The 22,268-nt window shown below is 47.0% G+C and overlaps 1 protein-coding gene across 11 annotated transcripts in view; it reads left to right on the top strand.

The window, feature by feature from the left end:
• The window catches only part of KDM2B (lysine demethylase 2B), a 114,854-nt gene that overhangs the window by 57,951 nt on the left and 34,635 nt on the right, over positions 1-22,268 (top strand). For all 11 annotated transcript variants that reach the window (XM_066260629.1, XM_066260628.1, XM_066260624.1 and 8 more), the window contains one exon: positions 8,204-8,290. In XM_066260629.1, coding sequence (XP_066116726.1) covers positions 8,204-8,290 — 87 coding nt within the window. The remainder of the gene's footprint in view (positions 1-8,203; positions 8,291-22,268) is intronic.

Below are 22,268 nucleotides of genomic sequence, written 5' to 3'. Positions count from 1 at the left end.
GTGCCTTGATGGTGGTGGGACTACAGTAGACCGAGTGATCCCTTGCTCAAGCCAGCGACCTTGGGCTCAAGCCAGTGACCATGGGGTCATGTCTGTGATCCCATGCTCAAGCTGGTGATCCCGCGCTCAAGGTGGCGACCTTGGGGGTTTCGAACCTGGATCCTCCATGTCCTAGTCTGACACTCTATCCACTGTGCCACCGCCTGGTCAGGCATTCTGTATGACAGCTTTAAGTGTGATAGTGTTACATGGTCAATGGAAAAAAAGTTAAACATTATCATCTAGAAGATAGAACGTGTGCCCCCTTCCATCCTCACACCCCAGACATAACCCCTTCTATACAAACACATGCATAATTTAAAAAAATAATTAGATCATACTGTCTTGCAACTTGCTTTTATCCCTTAAAGCTGTGTGTGTGTGTGTGTGTGTGTGTGTGTGTGTGTGTGTGTTCTTGTAAGTCTTATTCTCTTTTGTGGGTGGAACTTTTGCGAGTTGAGTTTGTCCTTGCATCCATGCTGAGAGACGCGTGGCGACTTGTGACTTGTGGTTTCAGCAAGTCTAAATGAGCCTGACTTGGAGGACGTCTGGGTTTAGATTCGGTCCACAATGATTATCCTACTTCATTAGCTCTGTGAAAAGAAAGATTTCATGGGTCTCGTAAAAGTCTAAGAAAAAAGTCTAAGAAAGACATTTTCTTGCCCGTCCAACTGAAACCCTTTGGGGTTGGCGCCCAGGTGTCTCCAGTGACTCCACTCTGTGAAGACATCTGTTTTGCTGGAGGGAGGGGGCAGTGTGTTAGACTCGACCTGCTGGGAAAACAAGACCTCAGGATGCAAGAGACCCTTGAATTTCCTTTTGACTTCTGTTCTTAGCTACCTGCTGTGTGGCCTTGGGCAAGTCACTCCACCTTTCTTTTTATCTGTGTGTAAAAGAGGATGTTGGACTAGATTTGCTTTGTTTTTTTCCAGGGACCAGCGTCTGTGGTTCCTTGGCCATTCTGAAGTGCTTAACAGGTTGAAACCTGATTGTCCTCACTGTAAAAAGGGGACAATAACAGAGACCTATGTCATTGAGTTATTTTGAGGAACAATGAGGTGATGAAAACCTAGCTCTCCTAGGTAAGCCCTGGCAGGAAGGGAGATGAACTGTGCATAGGTCACAGTCCGAGGAGAGCTCCCGCCCTTCCCTGGCTCTTTCCCCGCCTCCCAGTCTCCCCCAGCCTCTTTCAGGTTTAGATTGAAATCTGTATTGGTCTCCAAGGGCTGCATAACAAAGAACCCCAGGCAGGCTTGAAACAAAGGGGATTTCTTCTTTTAGTACCGGAGGCTGGAGTTCCGAAATCATTGCCCACCCTGAAGGGGGGAGGCTGCTTCCTTGTCTTGTCTCTTCTGGTTTCCCGGGGTTGCTCACCATCCTTGGCGTTCCTTGGCTTGTTGCAACATCGCTCCGTTCTCCGTCTCCATCTTCACATGGCCACCTGTCTTCTCTTTGTCTCTGAGTGCCCCCTCCTCTTTCTTATAGGGACATCAGTCATCGGATTAGGGCCAACCCTGGCCCGTGTGATTTCATTCTTAACATGATTACATCTGCAAAGGCCCTATTTCCTTCCCCATAAGGTTTTGAATAGACATGAGTTCTTGGGTGCACAGTAACCAATCCAATATATCAGCTTTTCCCTCTTTCCTCTTGGATTGACAAGCATTGATTGGAGGACAGAGTAATTCACAGCACGATGGACCATTACCCTACGTGCTGTCTCTCCCAGAAGAAATCTGTACTTTAAACTAGTACTCAGGAGGGTGTGTGGCTCTGTGGGGGAGGTATAGCCCCCAAGTCGATTGTGAATGACTTGAAAAGAACCAGCGCCTTGTAAGGTTGTGAAGGGCTGTGCCCTAGGTGGGCAGTGACCACTGGGGTTGGAGGTGGGAGGGTCTTTGTCAGACACTCCTCTGCAAGGTAATTCTGCAGCTGATCATTCTAGGATCTCTTTCCAGTGATGCCAGAACTTCAGGTGGGGGTGGAAATGCCAGCTCACTATAGAAAACAACCTTTCTTATTGGGTGGAATTATGGGACCTCAGGGAATTATGGGGCCACAGGGAATTATGGGACTCCAGGGAATTACAGGATGACATGGAAGTCCACAGGGAATTATGAGCTATGGGGAATTATGGGACTCCAGGGAATTTTGGGACTGATAAGAAGCATCAGTTCTTTGTTGCGGCATCTAAGCTGTTCGTTGATGGCTTGTTCATTGATTGCTGTCTCATATGAGCCTTGGCCAGGGGGCTACAGCAGAATGAGTGACCCCTTGCTCAAGCTAGTGATCTTGGGCTTCAAGCCAGTGACCTTTGGGCTCAAGCCAGCGATCATGGGGTCATGTCTAGGATCCCATGCTCAAGCCAGTGAGCCCACGCTCAAGCTGGATGAGTCTGTGCTCAAGCCAGCGACCTTGGGGTTTCAAACCTGGGTCCTCTGCATCCTAGTCCGACGCTGTATCCACTGCCTAGTCAGGCAGATGTTAGTTATCTCCTTTTAACACACAAAAAAGATTGTGTTGCTCATTTATCGAAGCCCAAATATAATAGAAAATAACCCTAAACGAAGAAAGAGTCCATTATCCAAACAGATGTTACTTTTTAAGACCAAGGGTTCTGGAGTTGGGCTGAGTGCGCCCCGTCAGCTGTGGTGCTCGGGGATTGTGGTAAGATGGGGACGGTAAGAATATGGAGCTCATCGGGCTCATGGAGGTGACACCAGCCTGGGGCCTGGAAGTGTTCAGAAAGCTAAGCTGATATTATTATTATTATTATTATTATTATTATCATTATGTTAGACACCAGCCATCATGGAATAAAAACAGGCCCATTGTGATATTTTGGGGAGATCCGTGACCGGGGAAGGGCATGCACAGGTTTTCTGTCTTGGGGTTCATCAGGTCCTGGTCTTGGAGCACACCTGCTCATTGCAGTTGCTCCTCCTCAGTCCTGCTGTGTGCAGGACAGTGAGGTGTAGAACCCAGACCTCCAGCACTGTTGGCTTTCTGGGGTCACCACACCCCTTCCCGCTTCAGCAGAACCAAAAGCAGGGGACAGTGGGAGGGCCGCAGCCAGGTCTGCTCACACCCTGGAGGTGACCCAGAACATAGAAAGCAGGGCACAGCTGGATTCAGCCTGGCTGGTGAGCGGGGTTGTCAGGCCCCCAGTAGTGGCTGAGGCTCTCCTGCTGTGGGGGCTGGGTGTGAACTGAGCCCCGCGTTTGGTGTTTTTGGAGGGCAGTGCGGTCATAGAGGGTTGGTCAGAGGGTGAAGGAAGATAGACCTCTCACCTGCGGAGCTCCCAGTGTAACCACAAAGTAGTGCACATGTACCCTGAATCCATTGTCTGTACCACCTCCGCAGAATGAGGGAGGGGGGCCAGAGAGCTCAGGTCTGGACATCTAGGCTACCATAGATCTGAACAATGGTTTGGTTGATTGCCACTTGCTGCATTTTTTGGCCTTAAATTAACTTCTCGGCCCCTGAGTCACCTTGGCTCCTGAGTCCCATTTATTATCCCTACTAGTTAGGCAGCTAATCAGCTTTTATTTATTTTATGTTTTATTTTATTTTATTTTATTTTATCTTTACAGAGACAGAGAGTCAGAGAGAGGGATAGATAGGGACAGACAGACAAGAACAGAGAGAGATGAGAAGTATCAATCAACAGTTTTTCATTGTGACACCTTAGTTGTTCATTGATTGCTTTCTCATATGTGCCTTGACCGTGGGCCTTCAGCAGACCGAGTAACCCCTTGCTCGAGCCAGCAACCTTGGGTCCAAGTTGGTGAGCTTTGCTCAAACCAGATGAGCCTGCGCTCAAGTTGGTGATCTTGGGGTCTTGAACCTGGATCTTCCGCATCCCAGTCCGACGCTCTATTCACTGCACCACTGCCTAGTCAGGCGCTAATCAGCTTTTAAACTGCCCTTTCACAACTAAATAAACTAATATTTCTCTGTCCTGAGAATTTGTTGAATGGATCAGTTCCACAGAGGACAGGGGCACCGTATCCTAATAGGAAATATGGTGTAAGCCAGAGGATTGGCCAGCATTGGTTGGGCATTTACCATGTGCACGGGATCTTCAATGCGTGTGATCCTCACTACAACCTGGAAAGATGGGACTGTCTCTGTTACTATCCCATTTCCTGGGCAAGGAAACAGACTCAGAGAGATGTGGTGACTTGCCCAAACCACGTAGCTAATAAGCTTTCAACTACAAGGCACTATGGCAAGGGTGTGTATGTGTGTTAGTTTCTGGTGGTTGCCGTAATGAATGACCATGAACGTCGTGGCTTACAAGAACAGAAATTTATTCTCTAGGAGTCCCAGAGGCCAGAAGTCAGACAATAAGGTACCGGCAGGGCTGTGCTCCCTGGAAGGCTCTAAGGGTGGGTCCTTCTGTGCTCTTCCAGCTTTTGGTGGTTGCCTGGCGTTCCTTGGCTTGTCACAGCATCACTCCACCAAGTAATGTCACCTTTACAGGAGCCAGGAGTTGAGACTTGAATATACCTTTGTGAGGGAGACATCCTGGGAGACCCAAGATGAGGTGACACCCGGTTGCAGAGGGGCCCTTTACAGAGCAGCGTTCTGGGCTCCTCCCGGCCTGTGCTTAGTGATTCTTGCTGCCTGCCTCTGCAGTGTTATCTCACTGGTGGTATTTTTAGTCACCGTGTCGATGGAGATTCTAATTATTAACAGCCCACCCCTGAAACAGTGGGGCCTGAATCCATTTTTGACATTAAGCTCTTAGAGGGAAGTTGGCATGAGGTGGAGGCCCGGGACGTGCATTGACAGTGGTTATTTTGTCAGGTTGTAAACAGGACAGTTTCCAGGAGAAAGGGCCCGGTGGCCCAGATCTGTCTGTTTGAAAGCCTGCTTGGGGCTATCCTAGTGAAGGCTGGAGGGGTGGGACTGACAGTGGCTGGGCTGGGGTGAGCACCCAGGCTCCCCTGTCTCTGCTTCCAAGAGCCCCAGGGAGTGTATATATCCTGGCAGAGCCTAGAGAAGCTGGTGACATTATTCCCTTCGGCACAATTGATTTCTCAGAGAGAAAATCTCCAATTAGAATAATCGCCTCCTGCAACCTGTCACATACAAATGGAAATGGCTTCTCCTAAGGGGCAGAGCCCAGGGCGCCCCCTGGTGGCCAGTGGGAGCCATGCAAGGAGGAGAACTGCTTCCTGTAGGAAGTGTGTCTGAGATTTCTGGATTCCCAAGGTACTTGGGGAAGTCTCTTTACTAACTTTTAATTATCATTTTATCACTATTCAAGAATTAATTAATAATACACTTCAGGAATAGGTTTCTGTCACCAGATATCTCTGAAGAGCCTCACTTGAGTGCTTGGGAGTAACCAATTCTAGCTCTGGTATCGAAGTGACAAGAAATCTTGAGACAATTCAGAAGGAAACTCAAAGAAAACTGAGGGACGTAGGCATTATTTTCAGTCATAATGCTGAGCAGTCTTTATAAATTGGGTAGCCTATGGCCCAAACCAGCTCACAGATATATTTGGTTCATAGTAGTTTAAAAACATCTTTTTTTTTCAATCAGTTGTCAACATTTAAAAGTTTAACATTTTGATTGAATAGCATTTCTTTATGTTAAAATTTTTTTTAATATATTGAATTTAGAGAGAGAAAAGGGAGAGAGAGAGAGAGAGAGAAACATTGACTCATTGTTCTACTTATCCATGCATCCATTCATTGGTTGCTTCTTGTCTGTGCCCTTACTGGGGATCGAACCCAGAACCTTGCTGTATTGGGATGACACTAACCAGCTGAACTACCCAGCCAATGCTGGCCAATCCTCTGGCTTACACCATATTTCCTATTAGGATACGGTGCCCCTGTCCTCTGTGGAACTGATCCATTCAACAAATTCTCAGGACAGAGAAATATTAGTTTATTTAGTTGTGAAAGGGCAGTTTAAAAGCTGATTAGCGCCTGACTAGGCAGGCGCTAGACTCGTGTTTCCTCTTTTCAGAAGGGGCAAGAGGCCTCTAGTTTGCCAGAGGCCACATCACTCTCCTCTCTGTCATCCTGGTTCACTTACATCTTTCACTTGACCTGCTTGATTCTTGGAGGCATTTGAGGTTGCCCCCACCACCACCACCCAGCCTGGGGGGGGGAACAAGGCAGCAGGAAGTCCTCTGGGGGTGATGGGCCTTCTCTCCTCCCTACCACACGGGGAGATATCGATACAGATACAGAAAGGCTTCGGCTGAACACAGAGCACCTTCCTAGAAAGCTTTTTAAAAATTGACTGATTAATCGATTTGAGAGAGAAATATCAATTTGTTGTTCCACTTATTTATGTATTCATTGCTCCTGTATGTGCCCTGACCAGGAATTTAACCCACAACCTTTGTGTATCAGAACAATGCTCTAACCAAGTGATAGGGCAGGATTCCCTTCTTCCTTAAGGCTGAATCATATTCCATCGTATGGATACCACCGTTTGCTTATCCATTTATCCAATGAGGGGCACTGGATTGCTTCCACTTTGTGTGTGTGTGTGTGTGTGTGCGCGCGCGCCAGACAGAGAGAGGAACAGATAGCGGCAGACAGACAGGAAGGGAGAGAGATGAGAAGCATCAATTCCTCATTGCAGCACTTTAGTTGTTCATTGAATGCTTTCTCTTATGTGCCTTGACCGGGGGGCTACAGCAAACCGAGTGACCTCTTGCTCAAGCCAGCGACCTTGGGCTCAAGCTGGTGAGCCTTGCTCAAGCTGGCGACCTCGGGGTTTCAACCCTGGATCCTCTGTATCCCAGTCCGACGCTCTATCCACTGCGCCACCGCCTGATTAGGCAGTTGCTTCCACTTTTTAGCCATTGTGAATAGTGGTGCTATGATCACGGGCCCCCTCCCTTTTTATTAAAGAAAAGCTGAATGATAACATGATTAAAGAGGACAGGTTGTGGAGTGAAGGGGACTCCACCTCTTACTGGCTGAGTGGTCTGGGACAGTTCCCTTCACACATACCTGTCCCCCTGAGTCCTGGTCTCACCTGCGCTGTGGAAATCGTGACAGTCCATTTCACAGGGTGGTCAAGAGGATGGGATGAGAGAGTGAGTATGAAATAGTTGTTATGGTGCCCAGCATAGAGAAAGGACTCCATACATCTTACCGTCGTACATTCATTCAACAAATGTGTGGTTGCCATTTGCACCAGGCGCCCCCACCTAGCCAGTCCCACCTGCAGTGCATTTAAAAACAATAACTAAAAACTGAAACTGCTGAAAAGTTGTTTGGCTTTATATTGTCATCGGGAACTGGCAGTTCTAAACAATGTCCTACCCTAGGCAAGGACAGTTCCCACTGTCCCTCCAATTGTTGGTAGCCTTTCTTAGTGCCCTATGTGAAGTACCTACCAGAATTGAGTCATGTCCATATTCTTGGTTCCTTTCTGTTGCATTTCTTTTTAAATATGCACATGATAGAAAAATTGGTCTGTTTTACCTTATCATAACTATTTACTTTCTGAATGGCATTTGAAAATTATTTTCTATTAATAGACTTTATGTTTCAGAGTAGTTTTAGATTTACGGGAAAATTCAGCGGATAGTACAGTTTCCATATATACCCTGCGCACATGGAGTTTCCGTTATTAGTATAGTACATTTGTTACAATTAATGAACCAATATTAATACATTATTATTAACTGGAGTCTCTAGTTGATTCACATCTCCTCATTTTTTACCTAATGTCATTTATCTGTTCCTGGATCCCAGCCAGGGCGGCACCATATCATGTTTATTCTTCATGTCTCCTTGGGCGCCTCTTGGCCGTTACAGTTCTCAGACTTCCTTGTTTTTATTGACTTCGACAGATTTGAGGTGTACTGGTCAGGCATTTTGTAGCAAGTCCCTCTCTGGGGATTTGTGGCTTTATTTATTCATTTTTTGGTAAGGTTATTTACTGGAAGCTTATTATAGGTGAGTCCTTGTGTGAAGCTTTGGGAATATAACTGTGAACCAAGGTATTTATAAGCAAGATAAGTTAGTGATATTGCCTTGGTTTTTCTGAGTGTGTGGGTGGTGGTGGACTTTGTGGAGAGCTGGTACGGTTTTTCTTGCTGGCTTAGGTCTGGCTTCCAGCCCCCTTCAGAGACCTTCCCCCTACCCTGGGCTAATATGGCTCCTTTGTTTGGCCACAGAATGTCCTGAAGGAGCATGCGGACGACGACCCCAGTCTGGCCATCACTGGGGTCCCCGTAGTCACTTGGCCAAAGAAGACTCCAAAGGTAAGATGCAGGTTGCCCATGGCTGGGAGACTGTTTCCTTTGCCTTCCACATTCCTTCCTGTAAGGCAGCGCTTCTCAACCTGTGAGTCGTGACCCATGGCTTTAGGCGACCCCTGTGTTTTGGTCGTTCGACCCCCGCCGGGGTCGCGACCCACAGGTTGAGAACCGCTGCTGTAAGGTGAATGTTGGCACCTTTTCAGGGGAGACTCTTGGAAGACACCCCCTCGCCCCCCAGTGAAGACGGTTTTAGTGATTTTTTTTTTAATGGCAAGTTTTTGGTTTTTGAAAGGGAGTCTTTTCCTTAGCATGGCACTGTAGGCGGTGCCCCCTGGTGGTCACTCAGGAAACTGCGGGGAAGTGATGGCCTCACCTTTCCCTGAATTTTCTTCCTCTACCTTCCCTTTTTTATTTTCTTCCCCCCTCACTCTCTCTATTTTCTTTCCTTCCTTTCTTTTTTCCTCCAGCTGCTTCATGGACTGTTTTACCCTCTTTTGAGAGTGACCTTTTTTTTTCTCTTTGTAAAATTGATTGATGCTCACCATCACCATAAAAAGGTCTAATCAAAAAGGAAAGGACAGCCTGATCTGTGGTGGCACAGTGGATAAAGTGTCGACCTGGCAACACTGAGGTCGCCAGTTCGGAACCCTGGACCTGCCTGGTCAAGGCACATGTGGGAGTTGATGCTTCCTGCTCCTCCCCCCTTCTCTCTCTCCTTCTCTCTCTCCTCTCTAAAATGAATAAATAAATAAAAATTAAAAAAAAAAAAAAGGAAAGGACAAAGTCACGAGGAAGAATACTGGTGGCCAGGTTGCTCTGCCTAGTTAGTCCTCTACATCCCTTACCTTTTTTCTATTTTTTAAAGATTTTTATTTATTGATTTTTAAAGAGGAAAGAGAGAGAGAAAAGTGGGGAAGGAGCAGGAAGCATCAACTCGTAGTTGCTTTTCTCATATGTGCCTTGACCGGGCAAGTCGGGATTTCAAACCGGAGACCTCAGCGTTCTAGGTCAACACTTTATCCACTGCGCCACCACAGGTCAGGCTTCACATCCTTTACCTTATTTAGACTCCCACCACCCTGTGGAGTAGACACTTGTGACTCAGTTTACAGATAAGGACAGTGAGACTTTAACAAGGAGCAGTCCCCTTGTTGGGGTATCAGGCCGGATATGAAGGATGGTCTAATGATGGTTCGAGGAGAGTGCCGGAGGCATAAAATGCACACCCGATTCATGTATCCCAAAAAAGAACAGTATAAAATATCTCATTAATTTATTTTTTTATTCGATTACATGTTGAAGTTAGGGTTGTCAGGTTTTGTTTTTTTTTAAAGATACCCATTTCAATTTGAATTTCAGATGAGAAACAAAGTTTTTAGTATAAGTTGTCCCACATATTACATGGGATATACGTATGCTTGAAAAAAGATTATTTGTTGTCAATATGAAATGTCATTGGGGGTACTGTTTTGATTTGCTAAATTGTGCAACCCTAAAAAATAAAATAAATCAGGTAACCCTAGTTGAAATAATAATGTTTTGGCTCTGTTGGTTAAACGGATTATTAATATTCATTTCACCTGTTTCTTTTTGCCTTTTTAAATGTGACTACAAAAAAAATTTTTTTTTAATCTGTATGTGGCTCACATTCTGCTCCCTTGTGTTTATCTCCTATGGTAAGATCCTAAACATGGATCTGCCTGGGGAGAGGTTCCCGTTCCTGGTGGGTATCGGATCCTAATACTCTTTGAAGCTTAGTGGGAATTCAGGTGGCGGTGGGAATGGGACAGGATTGGCCTCCTCATCTTCTGTCATTAGTTCCCCAGCCCGTGGAAGCACGTGGGGTTTTAAAGTTGGTTTTCCCCAACATGGGCAATAAATATAAATGCCATTTACCAGACCACAAACTGTTTCTGCAGACATAGCACCTTGAAACAACCCAGGCAGGCCCCACGGCTGCTCTGAACCTGAAGAGGAAATGGTGGCTTCGCCTCACTGACTCCAGGGGAGAGATCAGGGTTTACAGAATGTGGGCTTTTAAAGAAACAAACTCACCATTACCCACTATCACCTCAAAATCCATGGATAGGTCCAAATGAGCCTCCCCTGGGGAAATCACTTCAGAACTACAGGTGTGCCCTGTCATCCGTGCCTCAGACCCTCAGTCAATTCTTTAGCGGCTTCTAGATGGTTTTTTTAAAAACCTCTGCGTCCCCTTTCCTCCAGAGGCCTGGAAACGAGAAGCTGGCTTCGGTGGGGGGAGTGGTCAGTCTGTCAGAGGACCGGTTATAAGCACTGTTCTGTCCCCAAGTTTGACCCGGGCTGGAGCCCTCAGTCTGGTGGGAGAGGGTGGGAGAGAGAAGGAAGGACCCATACCGTTTAGCAACATTGATTGGGTGCTGGTCTTTTTTTATTTTATTTTTTTGTTTTGTTTTTTTAAACACCTTATAATAAAACAAATATAATTTGCATACCATACTGTTCTCCCACTTAAAGTGTGCAATTAGATGTTTTTAGTCCATTGAAAATATTGAAAGAGTTGTTCAACCATCATCACAGTTGACTTCGAGGACATTTTCAGACTCCTGAGAAGAAACCGCTGTTAGCAGTCATCCTCACCTTCTCTTAAGCTCTCCCTTCTGACCATCACTGATCTGCTTCCTGTCTCTATGGATTTGCTTATTCTGGACCTTTCATAGAAATGGAATCGTATAGTAGGTGGTCTTTTGTGATTAGCTTTTTTCATTAGCGTAATATTTTTAAATTTCATCCATGCTTAACATGTATCAGTACTTCATTCCTTTACGTGGCCGAGTCATGTTCTATTGTATGGATACATGTCACATTCCGTGTGTCCATTCATCTGTTGATGGGCGCTTGAGCTGTGCCTACTTTTTCTGTGTGTGTAACAGAGACAGAGAGAGAGAGACAGAAAGAGGGACAGATAGGGATGATAGGAAGGGAAAGAGATGAGAAACATCAGTTCTTTGTTGTGGCTCCTTAGTTGTTCATTAATTGCTTTCTCATATGTGCCTTGACTAGGGAGCTACAGCAGAGCGAGTGACCCCTTGCTCAAGCCAGCGACCCTGCACTCAAGCTGGTGAGCCTGTGCTCATTCAGCGACCTCATGGTTTCGAACCTGGGTCCTCTGCATTCTAGTTTGACACTCCATCCACTGAACCACTGCCTACCTTATGTGAGTTGCTCCTACTTTATGGCATTTGTGAAGAGTGCTGCTATGAACATTGGTGTACAGGGTTTTATGTGCTTCCTTTATTTCTCTTGATTAGATACCAAGGAGTTGAATTGACTGGCCAGATGGTAACTCCATGTTGCACTTTTTGAGGGCCTGCCAGATGGTTGTCCGTGGCAGCTGCACCATTTTTCATCCCGACCAGCTGTGTACAAGGGTTCCAGTTTCTCCACACCCTCACCAACACTTTCCTTTTTATCAGAGCTATGCTAGCTGAGTCTTGTTCTTTTTAACTTAGTTTACGTTTTCTACCATTTCTTTGAAGTGTATTTTACGAGTTTGCAAGGGCCGCAGAATGCAATATCACAGACCGCGTGGCTCAAACAAGAGAAATGCATTTTCTCACCATGCTGGAGGCCAGGAGTCTGAGGTCAAGGTGTCAGCTGACAGGATAGCTTTTTTCTGAAGACTGTCTCGCTGCCTCTGTGTCTTCACATGGCCTTCCCTTTGTGTGTGTCTATGTCCTACTCTCTACCTATAATGACACCAGTCATACTGAATTCGGATCTCACCCTAACAACCTGGTCTTAACTTCGTTACCTCTTTAAACACCTCTGAGCCCCGGCTGGATAGCCCCATTGGTTGGAGTGTTGTCCCGAATTGCAGATTCATGTTCCTGCCTCTTTCTCTCTCTCTAACATCAGTAAACAAACATTTAAAAGACCTCTCCAAATACAGTCACATTTGGAGGTACTGGGGTTTAGGACTTCAACATAGGGATTGGGGGAGGGGGCTGAAGCCCAATTCTGCCTGTAGCATTTATTGTTAATTATTACAGAGTCACAAATTGGTATAAGTAATATAATAAGAAATCCCGTATCCTCTGCCCCACCCCACCCCCTAGCTCTAGAAATAAATTATTGCCAGTACAGCCAGAAATCCCTGGATATTCCTCCTTGGTATATGGACTGGTTTTTAGACCTTGTTTGATTCTTGCAAGAAGGCTAGGAGGTGGACGGTCTTATCTCCAAGGTGCTGTGGAAACCAGGCACTCAGAGAGGTGCACTGGCACGCTTAACCACACGGGCTTTGTGACTAGTACGACACTTTTGTCCCCAGATGTGTTCCTGTATGTGCTCTGAGGAACTCAATGAAATGTGGCTGAGGGAAGGGGGTGGGGAGGCCCGGCGCTATATTTATGCATTTCCTGGCCCGCGAGGTTAAAAAGTGAACAGAACGGAAGAAGTAAGTAACCGTCTCGGTGACTGGGCCGCCCGGGGTTTCTCCATTCCCAGGTTTGCCTCCAGCCTCCTCTCCATTTCATGCAGTTTGGGTTGACAGATCAAGGGTGCTCACTGAGGCTGTCAGGATGCGAGGTAGGGAGCAGCATTCGGTCCAGGTCAGGTTCCCGAATGAGTAATTAATGATAAATGATGATTAGCCAGGGACGCTTTGATCTCCCCCATCTGGGCCCCCAGAGAGAGCCGAGGTCCTCCTCTGGAACTGATTAGGTCCCATGAGGTCACTTTCTGATGTGGCATCTTTCAAATCAAAGATGCTACTGAACCACCATCCATCACCATCCACTTGATTGGCTGTTTCCAGTGGTGGTGATGGGTTTGTTTGATCTGTCTACATTCTGGCCACTTTCTTTACGATCAGGTGGTGGGATTTGGGGGGAGGGTCGAGGGGTTGGGGGCGCTGTCTGTGACCTTAGAACCAAGCCAAGGGAATGGAGCTTATTTGAAGCCTGACCTCTGAACTCAGGAGTGAGTTGACTGTCTCTGCTCGCCAGCCAGACACTGCTCCCTGGCCAGCGTGCTGGTCCATTCACGGGAAGGAAACTGAGGAAGGATGGGGGGGCAGCCATGACTGTCTCTGGAGAGAGAGAGCCTGTTGAAGCATCTTGCTTCTTAATCCATTATCTCTAGTGGCCAAAGCAGGTTGCCACTTGAATTTCAATTATTGGCCTTTTTTTTTTTTTTTTTTTTTTGGAGTGTGGGAGCAGAGAGACTGGCACTGGCATGTGCTTGTGGACAAGCTCTGCGCCAGAGGACGAGGAGACAGTCTTTCAGCAGCTGCTGGATTGGCTTCCTTGCGAGGACGTTATGGGGCCCACAGGAACCACGGGAGGAAGCAGCACGCACCTGATGGGCGTGTCAGCCTCGGTTCTGCTTTGTTTCTCTTCCCCTTCCTCTGTAGTCGGTCACTTAGGTCTCTGGGAGGCCTGACAAGTGTGGGGTGCCTCAGGAGTGACACAAACAGCCCTCCCCTGAAGGAGAGGAGCAAATTTCCATGTAAGAGGCCCCTGTGTACTTCCTGTTCCTACTCTGCTCCCAGTTCCTGCCACCCCCAGAGGAATTACAGGGGTGGTGTACAGTTGAGGAGGGAGGAAGAAGACAACGAGAAGAATGGCGACTGTTTATGACAGCTACTCAGGGCCAGGGAGTGTCCTAGACAGGCAGCATGGGCTAGTGAGGACCAGTTCTCAGGCATCTGCTTTACCTGGGGAACATAACGTGGTTTAAAAAATATAGATTTCTGGGCTGCACCCTGCACACCATGATTCAGTAGGTTTGGGGCAGGGCCTAGGGATCTGCCCCATGAGAACTACGCTCCTCCAGGTAGTTCTCATGCACGACCAGGATGCGCTCTGGGGTCGGATGTACTTGGTGCTTGAATCCTGGCTCTGCCGCTCACTAGCTGGGTGGTCCTGGGCACATCTGAGCCTCAGTTTCCTCATCTGTAAAAGGGGCTGATAATGCCTTTCCCGCAAGATGCTGTCTGTATAACACCTCACTCAGTAGTCGGCTGTCAGTCAGTGATAGCGACTAGCGTCTTGTGTAATTATGGTTTACACGCAAACCCAGAAGGCTGGTGATTTTCTCAATAGAAATAGAGGAGGGCTCAGAAGGAAGAGCTCGGAGCAGAGAAAGGGGTGAGTAGTTTAGAGACACTTTCCATCCCTAAGTTATTATTGGCGCAAGCGCCCAAATGGCTTGATTTCCCTAGGGTGGGCATGTGCTGTGCCAAAATGACTGGCGTTTCCCACAAGGGGACTGGTTTAAGAAAGTACTTCTTGGCCCTGGCCGGTTTGCTCAGTGGTAGAGCGTCGGCCTGGCGTGTGGAAGTCCCAGGTTTGATTCCCGGTCAGGGCACACAGGAGAAGTGGCCATCTGCTTCTCCACTCCTGCTCCTCCCCCTTCTCTCTCTCTCTCTCTCTCTCTCTCTCTCTCTCTTTCTCTCTCTCTTCCTCTCCCACAGCCATGGCTCAGATGGTTCAAGCAAGTTGGCCCTGAGCACTGAGAATGGCTTCATGGCCTTGCCTCAGGCACTGAAATAGCTCAGTTGCTGAGCAACAGAGCAGCAGCTTCAGATGGGCAGAGCATTGCCTTGTAGGGGGCTTGCTGAGTGGATCCCAGACCAGGCATATGCAGAAATTGGTCTCTCTCCCTCCCGCCTCTCCTCCTCCCTGCCCCTCACTTAATATAAAAAAATAAAAAAAAAAGTGCTTCTTGATCCCTTCCTCACTCCTCTGAAGGGAGAAGTCCCTGGCCCTTCCAGTGGGGGAGGGTGACTGTTGCTGAGATTGTGCCCCTGGGGGTTGAGGCAGCTGAGGCCACCAGCTGTTCCCTTGGGCTGGGTGGGAGGAGAGGGTGTCTGCGGTCAAGGATGTCAGGCCTGTTCAGTCCTTTCGCCCTCCTGGGAGCAGGAAAGTCCTCACAACAGAGCAGCCCTCCAGCGTGTGTGCAAGTGATGTTCAGCATCAGGAGGAGAAGGGGCGCAGTGAGGGAACTAACAAAAAACCAACCTGGGACCCTTGTCTGGAACCCCCAGGGTTTTCCTAAATGACAGCTAAGTCTTCTGTGCAGTTTGAAGTTGGACAGGTTCCCACGAGTGAAGCAAATACCTCTGATAAAAGAATGCCCTCGAAAGGCGGTCTGCTTGCTCTGCACAGTTGTTTCCATCAACAACAGAAAAACCTGCTTGACAGAGAATTATTGGCGGTTCAGGGATGCCGCTAATTCTTACCCCTTGGGACCCAGGTCTCTGGCCAGTTTATGTGAGCTCTGATTCCAAAATTTGTTAGTGGCTGACCCCCACGACAAGGATCTTATCAGAGCCCACTCCACCCCTCCCAGCCTTCAGTGAAGTGACCTGAAGCAGGGAAGTGAGAGTTTGTAGTCACACTACATGGGAGATCCAGGCAAGACAGTACCGGGAGCAGCTCTATCCGCCATATTCTCGCTGGTGGGTCTTCATGTCATCTCCCTTCTGTGGGATGTGTCTGTTTCCAAGCTTCCTCTTGTTATAAGGACACCTGATATTGGATAAGGGCCCTCATGAGCTTTTTTTTAAACTTAATCACCTCTGGAAAGATTCTGTGTCTAAATGTGGTCACACTCTGGAGGTGGGTAGGACTTCACCATGTGAATTTTGGGGGAAATACAGTTCAGCCTAGAAACTTGTTATCAAGTGTTTCAGTGACGCTTTTTCTTCTGCCAAATCCCTGTCCTGGCCCTGAGTGCACAAGTCTTCGGCCGGAGCTCTCTCAGAATCCGGTGAGGCCCTGTCATCGTCTCCACCTTGCAGGGGAACGGCGTTATTGCCGTATTTTCCATTTACTGGCCACCCTGGGTCTTTGCTCATACCATACCCCTTTCTGGGAATTCCCCAATTCCCCCATGTACAGGTCCTCCACCTCTGCACCCAACTGAATTCCTTCTTGATCAGGAGGCGTCCTGATGTGGGTGTTTCTAAGTTGCACTCCCCAGACCACCGTCCAGCTTGTCTGGCCTGCTCTCTGGCTTCTGGTTGGGCTTGGCCACTGGGAAGGACCAGTAGGAGATGGGAATATGGGAAGAGAGAGGGCTGGGGTATTTATTCTCTGAGCTTCCTCCTCAAGGGGTCCTTGCAGGTGGGTGGTTTCCTTCCATTGAAGACCTCAGCTCTTATTTTATGGCCTTCTCTAGCTTTTCTCCATGTTTCTGGTAACCGTTCCTGCCCCCAGCCCAGTGGCCAAAGGGAGGTAACAGCTTGTCATTGTGTCAAGGCTCAGGGTGCATCATCAGGCCTTGTGGGTCTCTCCCTGCTGAACGCTCTATAAATGGAGCCTCTTTTAAACTCTTCTCCAGGACCTGGTGGGAGGGAGCTTGGAGTGCCATCCATTTCCTGCCAAGGTCCTCACTGATTTCCTCCCCAATCCCTCTTTCCACTGGATGTCCATGTTCTGCTCTGAATATTGTTGTGTGTCTGTCATAAGCTTCTGCTAGCTTCTTTTTTTATTCCTTCTTTTCTAAGTGATGAGAGGAGGGGAGATACAGACTCTCGCATGTGCTCTAACCGGAGTCCACCCGGCAACCCCTGTCTGGGGCCAATGCTGTCAGCCAATCTTGGGCCATGCTTGCAACCATGCTCTTTTTACTGCCTGAGGCGGAGGCTCCAGGGAGCCATCTTCAGCACCCAGGCTGATGTACTCAAACCAATTGAGCCATGGCTGCAGGAGAGGAAGAGAGAAAGAGAGAAGCAGGAAAGGTGGAGAAACAGATGGTTGCTTCTCCTGTGTGCCCTGACAGGGAATTGAATCTGGAACTTCCACACACCAGGCCAACACTCTACCACTGAGCAAACTGGCCAGGACTGCCACTAGCTTCTTGAGACTGGAGCTTGTCTATTAATTTTGTCCTTACCTCTTTTTGCATCCTGTCATGATGCGGGATGGTCCCGGATAGCCAGGGCCCGGAGAATGTTGAATAAGTGAACCATGAGAGCAAGGTCTTCCAAGAGCTTCCAAAAGATGAAGTTGCGTTCAGTCACTTTCAGCCTCTCTGCTTCCCAAAGACCTCTGAGTCTTCTTCTCTTTGGTGAGCAGGGGGTCTCTCCTTACTTTACCTTTTGTGTCTCGGCTAACTGTTGAAAGAACGCTAAATAGGAGAGTACTAAGGTCTCCTTGGTACTCCTTTAGACCCTTCGGCTCCTCGAATTTAGGCATCCCCCTTGATCCCGCCGACTTAGAAAGATCCTGTCTCCCCTGGAGTTTTCCAGCCCTCACCTGGGTCATTGTACAACTACTGTACTGGAACTTGTAAGACTGCGTTCTGCTGAAATAACCTGTAATTAAAGTCTGTAGTCCTAAATTTCTTTTCTTATAGTCTGATAACCTGCTCCACTGTCTGTGTTAATAATGAACGACAGCCTGACCAGGCGGTGGCGCAGTGGATAGAGCGTCGGATTGGGATGCAGAGGACCCCGGGTTCGAGACCCTGTGGTCGCCAGCTTGAGTGCGGGCTCATCTGGTTTGAAGAAAAGCCCACCAGCTTGAACCCAAGGTCGCTGGCTCCAGCAAGGGGTTACTCGGTCTGCTGAAGGCCCGCGGTCAAGGCACATATGAGAAAGAAATCAATGAACAACTAAGGTGTTGCAACGCGCAATGAAAAACTAATGATTGATGCTTCTCATCTCTCTCCGTTCCTGTCTGTCTGTCCCTGTCTATCCCTCTCTCTGACTCACTCTCTGTCTCTGTAAAAAAAAATAATAATAATAATGAACGACAAATTCTTGGAAGTCATTTGCTCCTGCCTTCGGAGGAGTAATTAGGACTCCAGGCAGGTGCTGTGAGTGCCCACCATTGTCATGGTTATATTTCCAGAACAGTGGCCTATCCTTCAGACTTTTTTTTTTTTTTTTGGTCAAAAATATTTTCCCATTTTATTATTTTTATTTTTTTGTATTTTTCTGAAGTTAGAAATGGGGAGGCAGTCAGACAGACTCCCGCATGCACCCGACCGGGATCCACCTGGCATGCTCACCAGGGGCGATGCTCTGCCCATCTGGGGCGTTGCTCATCTGCAACCAGAGCCATTCTAGCACCTGAGGCAGAGGCCACGGAGCCATCCTCAGCGCCCGGGCCAACTTTGCTTCAATGGAGCCTCAGCTGCGGGAGGGGAAGAGGGAGACAGAGAGGAAGGAGAGAGGGAGGGGTGGAGAAGCATATGGGCGCCTTTCCTGTGTGCCCTGGCTGGGAATCAAACCAGGGATTCCTGCACACCAGGCCGACGCTCTACCACTGAGCTAACCAGCCAGGGCCTATTTTCCCATTTTAAAGGAGGACACTTGACTGCTGACCCTGGAGTCATGTTCTTTTTTCACCCCCCTCAATGTTACTATCAAATGTTACCAGATCCTTCTCCTCCAAATTCAGGTGTTAAAAGAAAAAAGCCTGATTAGAAGAATATAGGCAAAATATTTACATTGTTTAATTTTTGCTTCTTGTTACAAAGGTGGGAAGGGCAATTGTGTTTGTTGGGACAAAGACAGTCTAATCCAAAATAACATTGAATATAAACTGTAACTGGAAAATATAATTAGTAAAAAGGTAGTGGGAAGTGAAAGGTTATGGTGAGACCTACTCCATCCCACTGACCACTCCACCAATGAATGTAAATTACTGAACAGCAAAGGGCTTGACAAGAGGTCAGAGGTCATCACTTACAAAAATGATTTTTTTTTGGAGGGCTATTTAGGTTCACTGCTTTGTTAATGTTTGCAGGACAAGATGGTAGGAAGGGCCTGGGTGTGGGACCATGGTGGGAGTATTTTAACCATTGTTGGGTGTGCAGTTCAGTGACAGTAAGTACATTCATGTGGTTGTGCAACCATCACCACCACCTACATCTGGAATTTTTTCATCTTCCCAAGCTAAAACTCCATCCCCATTGGATAGTAACTCCCTATTGCTCCCCTCTTCCTGGTCCCTAGTGACCACCACTCTACTTTCTCGCTGCATCAATTTGACAACTCTGTGTAGCTTGAATAAGTGAAATCTTACAGTATTTGTCTTTATGTGACTGGCTTATTTCATCTAGCCTAATGTCTCCCAGGTTCATCCACGTGGTAGCCTATGTCAGTTTCCTTCCTTTTCTTTTTTTTTCAGAGTCAGAGAGGGGACTAGATAGGGAATGGAGAGAGATGAGAAGCGTCAATCATTAGTTTTTCGTTGTGGCATCTTAGTTGTTCATTGATTGCTTTCTTATATGTGCCTTGACCGTGGGCCTTCAGCAGACTGAGTAACCCCTTGCTTGAGCCAGCGACCTTGGGTCCAAGCTGGTGAGCCTTGCTCAAACCAGGTGAGTTGCGCTCAAGCTGGTGACCTCGGGGTCTTGAACCTGGGTCCTTTGCATCCCAGTCCGATGCTCTATCCACCACTGCCTGATCAGGCAGTTTCCTTCCTTTTTATGGATGTATAATACTCCATCGTACGGCTGAACTAAACATTTTGTGTTTCCCTTTGTCTGTTGATAGACACTTGGGTTGTTTCCATCTTTGGCTGTTGTAAATAATGCTGCTGTGAATGTGGGTATCTAAACATCTTTGTGAGCCCTTGCTTTCCGGTCTTGTGGGCATAACCCAGAAACGGAATTGCTGGATCACATGGTAATGGTACGTTTACCTTTGTGAGGAATTGCCGTTCCTCTTCCCACAGCAGCAGCGGCACATTTTACATTCCCACCAGCCGTACAGAGGGTTCCTATTTCTCTACGTCCTTGCCAACACCTGTTATTTTCTGTTTGTTTATTTAAATAATCCATCCTAACTGGCGTTATTTCTTTTTAACTCACCTTATTTTTTATGCTAAAGTATTGTTTAGAAAATTAAAGATATCGTGACAGTTTTATCCCTATTTATATTTGCATCCCTGAAAAAAAATTTTTTTTTTTTACATAACTGAAGTATTATTACCCCTAACAAAATATATAATTCCTTGTTACTACCTAATGCCTGGTCATCTTGGTCATACTCAGATTTTCCAAATTATCCTTTATAGCTGCATTGCCCAAACGAGGATCCAGTCCAGGATCACACACTGCATCTGTTCTTGATTCTCTTTTTTAATCTAGACCTTTCTGAGGAGCGTGATCCATAGACAAGATGGAAGGAACCATGTGTCTTATAGAACTTCCTGTTTTATGCGGGTGTCTGATTGCTTCCTCAGGGTGTCATTCAGCTTTTCCCCTCTCTCTTGTAACATCTGTAAATTAGACGTTACATCTACAAGCTCAGTTAGGTTAAAGTTAAATGTGGTAGTTAGTGATTAAGGTAGCGGCGATCTGATTCTTCCCCCATTCTTTCTTTCTTATTTTTTTAAAGATTTTATTTATTCATTATAGAGAGGGGAGGGGGGGGGAGAGAGAGAGAGAGAGAGAGAGAGAGAGAGAAAGAGAGAGAAAGAAAGAAGGGAGGAGGAGCAGAAAGCATCAACTCCCATATGTGCCCTGACCAGGCAAGCCCAGGGTATTTTTGAACCGGCAACCTCAGCGTTTCCAGGTTGACGCTTTGTCCACTGCGCCACCACAGGTCAGGCTCTTCCCCCATTCTTCAGTTATGTTCGTCCTCCTTTCCTCCACAGAATAATCTGGAAGGGGATGCATTGGCCCCTTGCTTCCCTCCACCCCCATTCACTGATGGGTTGCCACTTGCCACACTGGGGGTCATTGTTTCCTGTGTCAGTCGTCTTACCAGGAGATGCAGAGTAGAGCGTATCATCCCTCCCATGTGAATTTGCCCCCACTCTTTCCCAGAGCTTTTCCTCATCCATTCCTCCTGCAAAGGCAGCACGCACACTTATTCTTTCCCTGGAAAGACCAATTTTCAAAGTAAGGAGTCCATTTAATGGCAGCTTCAGATGGTGACAGATGAGTTTTGTCAGGCTTTTTCTATTTTGAGTGGCGTAGTAAACTCACGGTTTTCATAGATCCAGGGGTGTTTCAAAGGCAAATTGTTTTGCTGGAGATAAGCTTTTTTTTTTTTTAAAGAAAAGCAAGAATGGTAAATGAAAGAGGACTGTGGCAGAGGTAGGGGAGTGTGTGTGTGTGTGTGTGTGTCCTTAGCCCTCCTCCCAGCCACGCCAACCTGCCGGGCATTTGTATTTGTCAGGCCCCAAGTGAAAGGCATTGAAGTCTTGTCAGAGCCCATCAGTGACTGTCAGCAGCACCTCATTGAAGAGATGATTCAACTCTCTCCTTGGTTTGAGTATTTTCAACATGCCCCCAGGGTTTAGGGCCAACATTCCCAACCAGGTTACCTTTTAGGCACAGGAACTAAGATCTATTGTGATGGCTTATATATATTTTATATATACTTTTTCATTTAGGTGACATTCACATGACATAAAAAAACCATTCTAAAGTGAACCATCCTGCGGCCGTTTAGTACATTCATAATGTTGTGCAACTACCATGTCTGTCTAAATTCCAAGATTAATTTCATCTTCCAAGAACAAACTCTGTACCCATGAGCAGTCACTCCCCGCCACTCCCAACACCCCGTGCCCCTGGCAATCACCAGCCCTACTTTCTGTTTCTATGTGGATTTACCTATTCTGGACATTATATATATATATATTCCATCTCTGTGTGTGTGTGTGTGTGTGTGTGTGTGTGTGTGTGTGTGTGTATGGAATCATGTCATATGTGGCCTTTTGTGTCTGGCCTCTTGCATTTAGCATCATGTTTTCAAGGTTTATCCACGTTGTAGCAGGTGTTAGTGCTTCATTCCTTTTTATGGCCAAGTAATATTCCACTGGATGGAAAGATCACGCCCATTTATCATTGGGTGGAATTTGGGTTGTTTCCACATGTCTGCTTTATCATCCTGTTGCGTGTAATCTTTGGATCCGGTCTCTTCTTTTGAGTCTTAAGTTCCATACACAGAACTTTATATCCTGTTTTCTCCAAAGTCTTTCTTTGGAGGATTGTAGAACAGACAACATGATGGGGGTTCTGGTACAAG

Source organism: Saccopteryx bilineata, chromosome 2, assembly GCF_036850765.1.
Source record: "Saccopteryx bilineata isolate mSacBil1 chromosome 2, mSacBil1_pri_phased_curated, whole genome shotgun sequence".
NCBI lineage: Eukaryota > Metazoa > Chordata > Mammalia > Chiroptera > Emballonuridae > Saccopteryx > Saccopteryx bilineata.
This window is presented reverse-complemented; position numbering and strand designations above follow the sequence as displayed.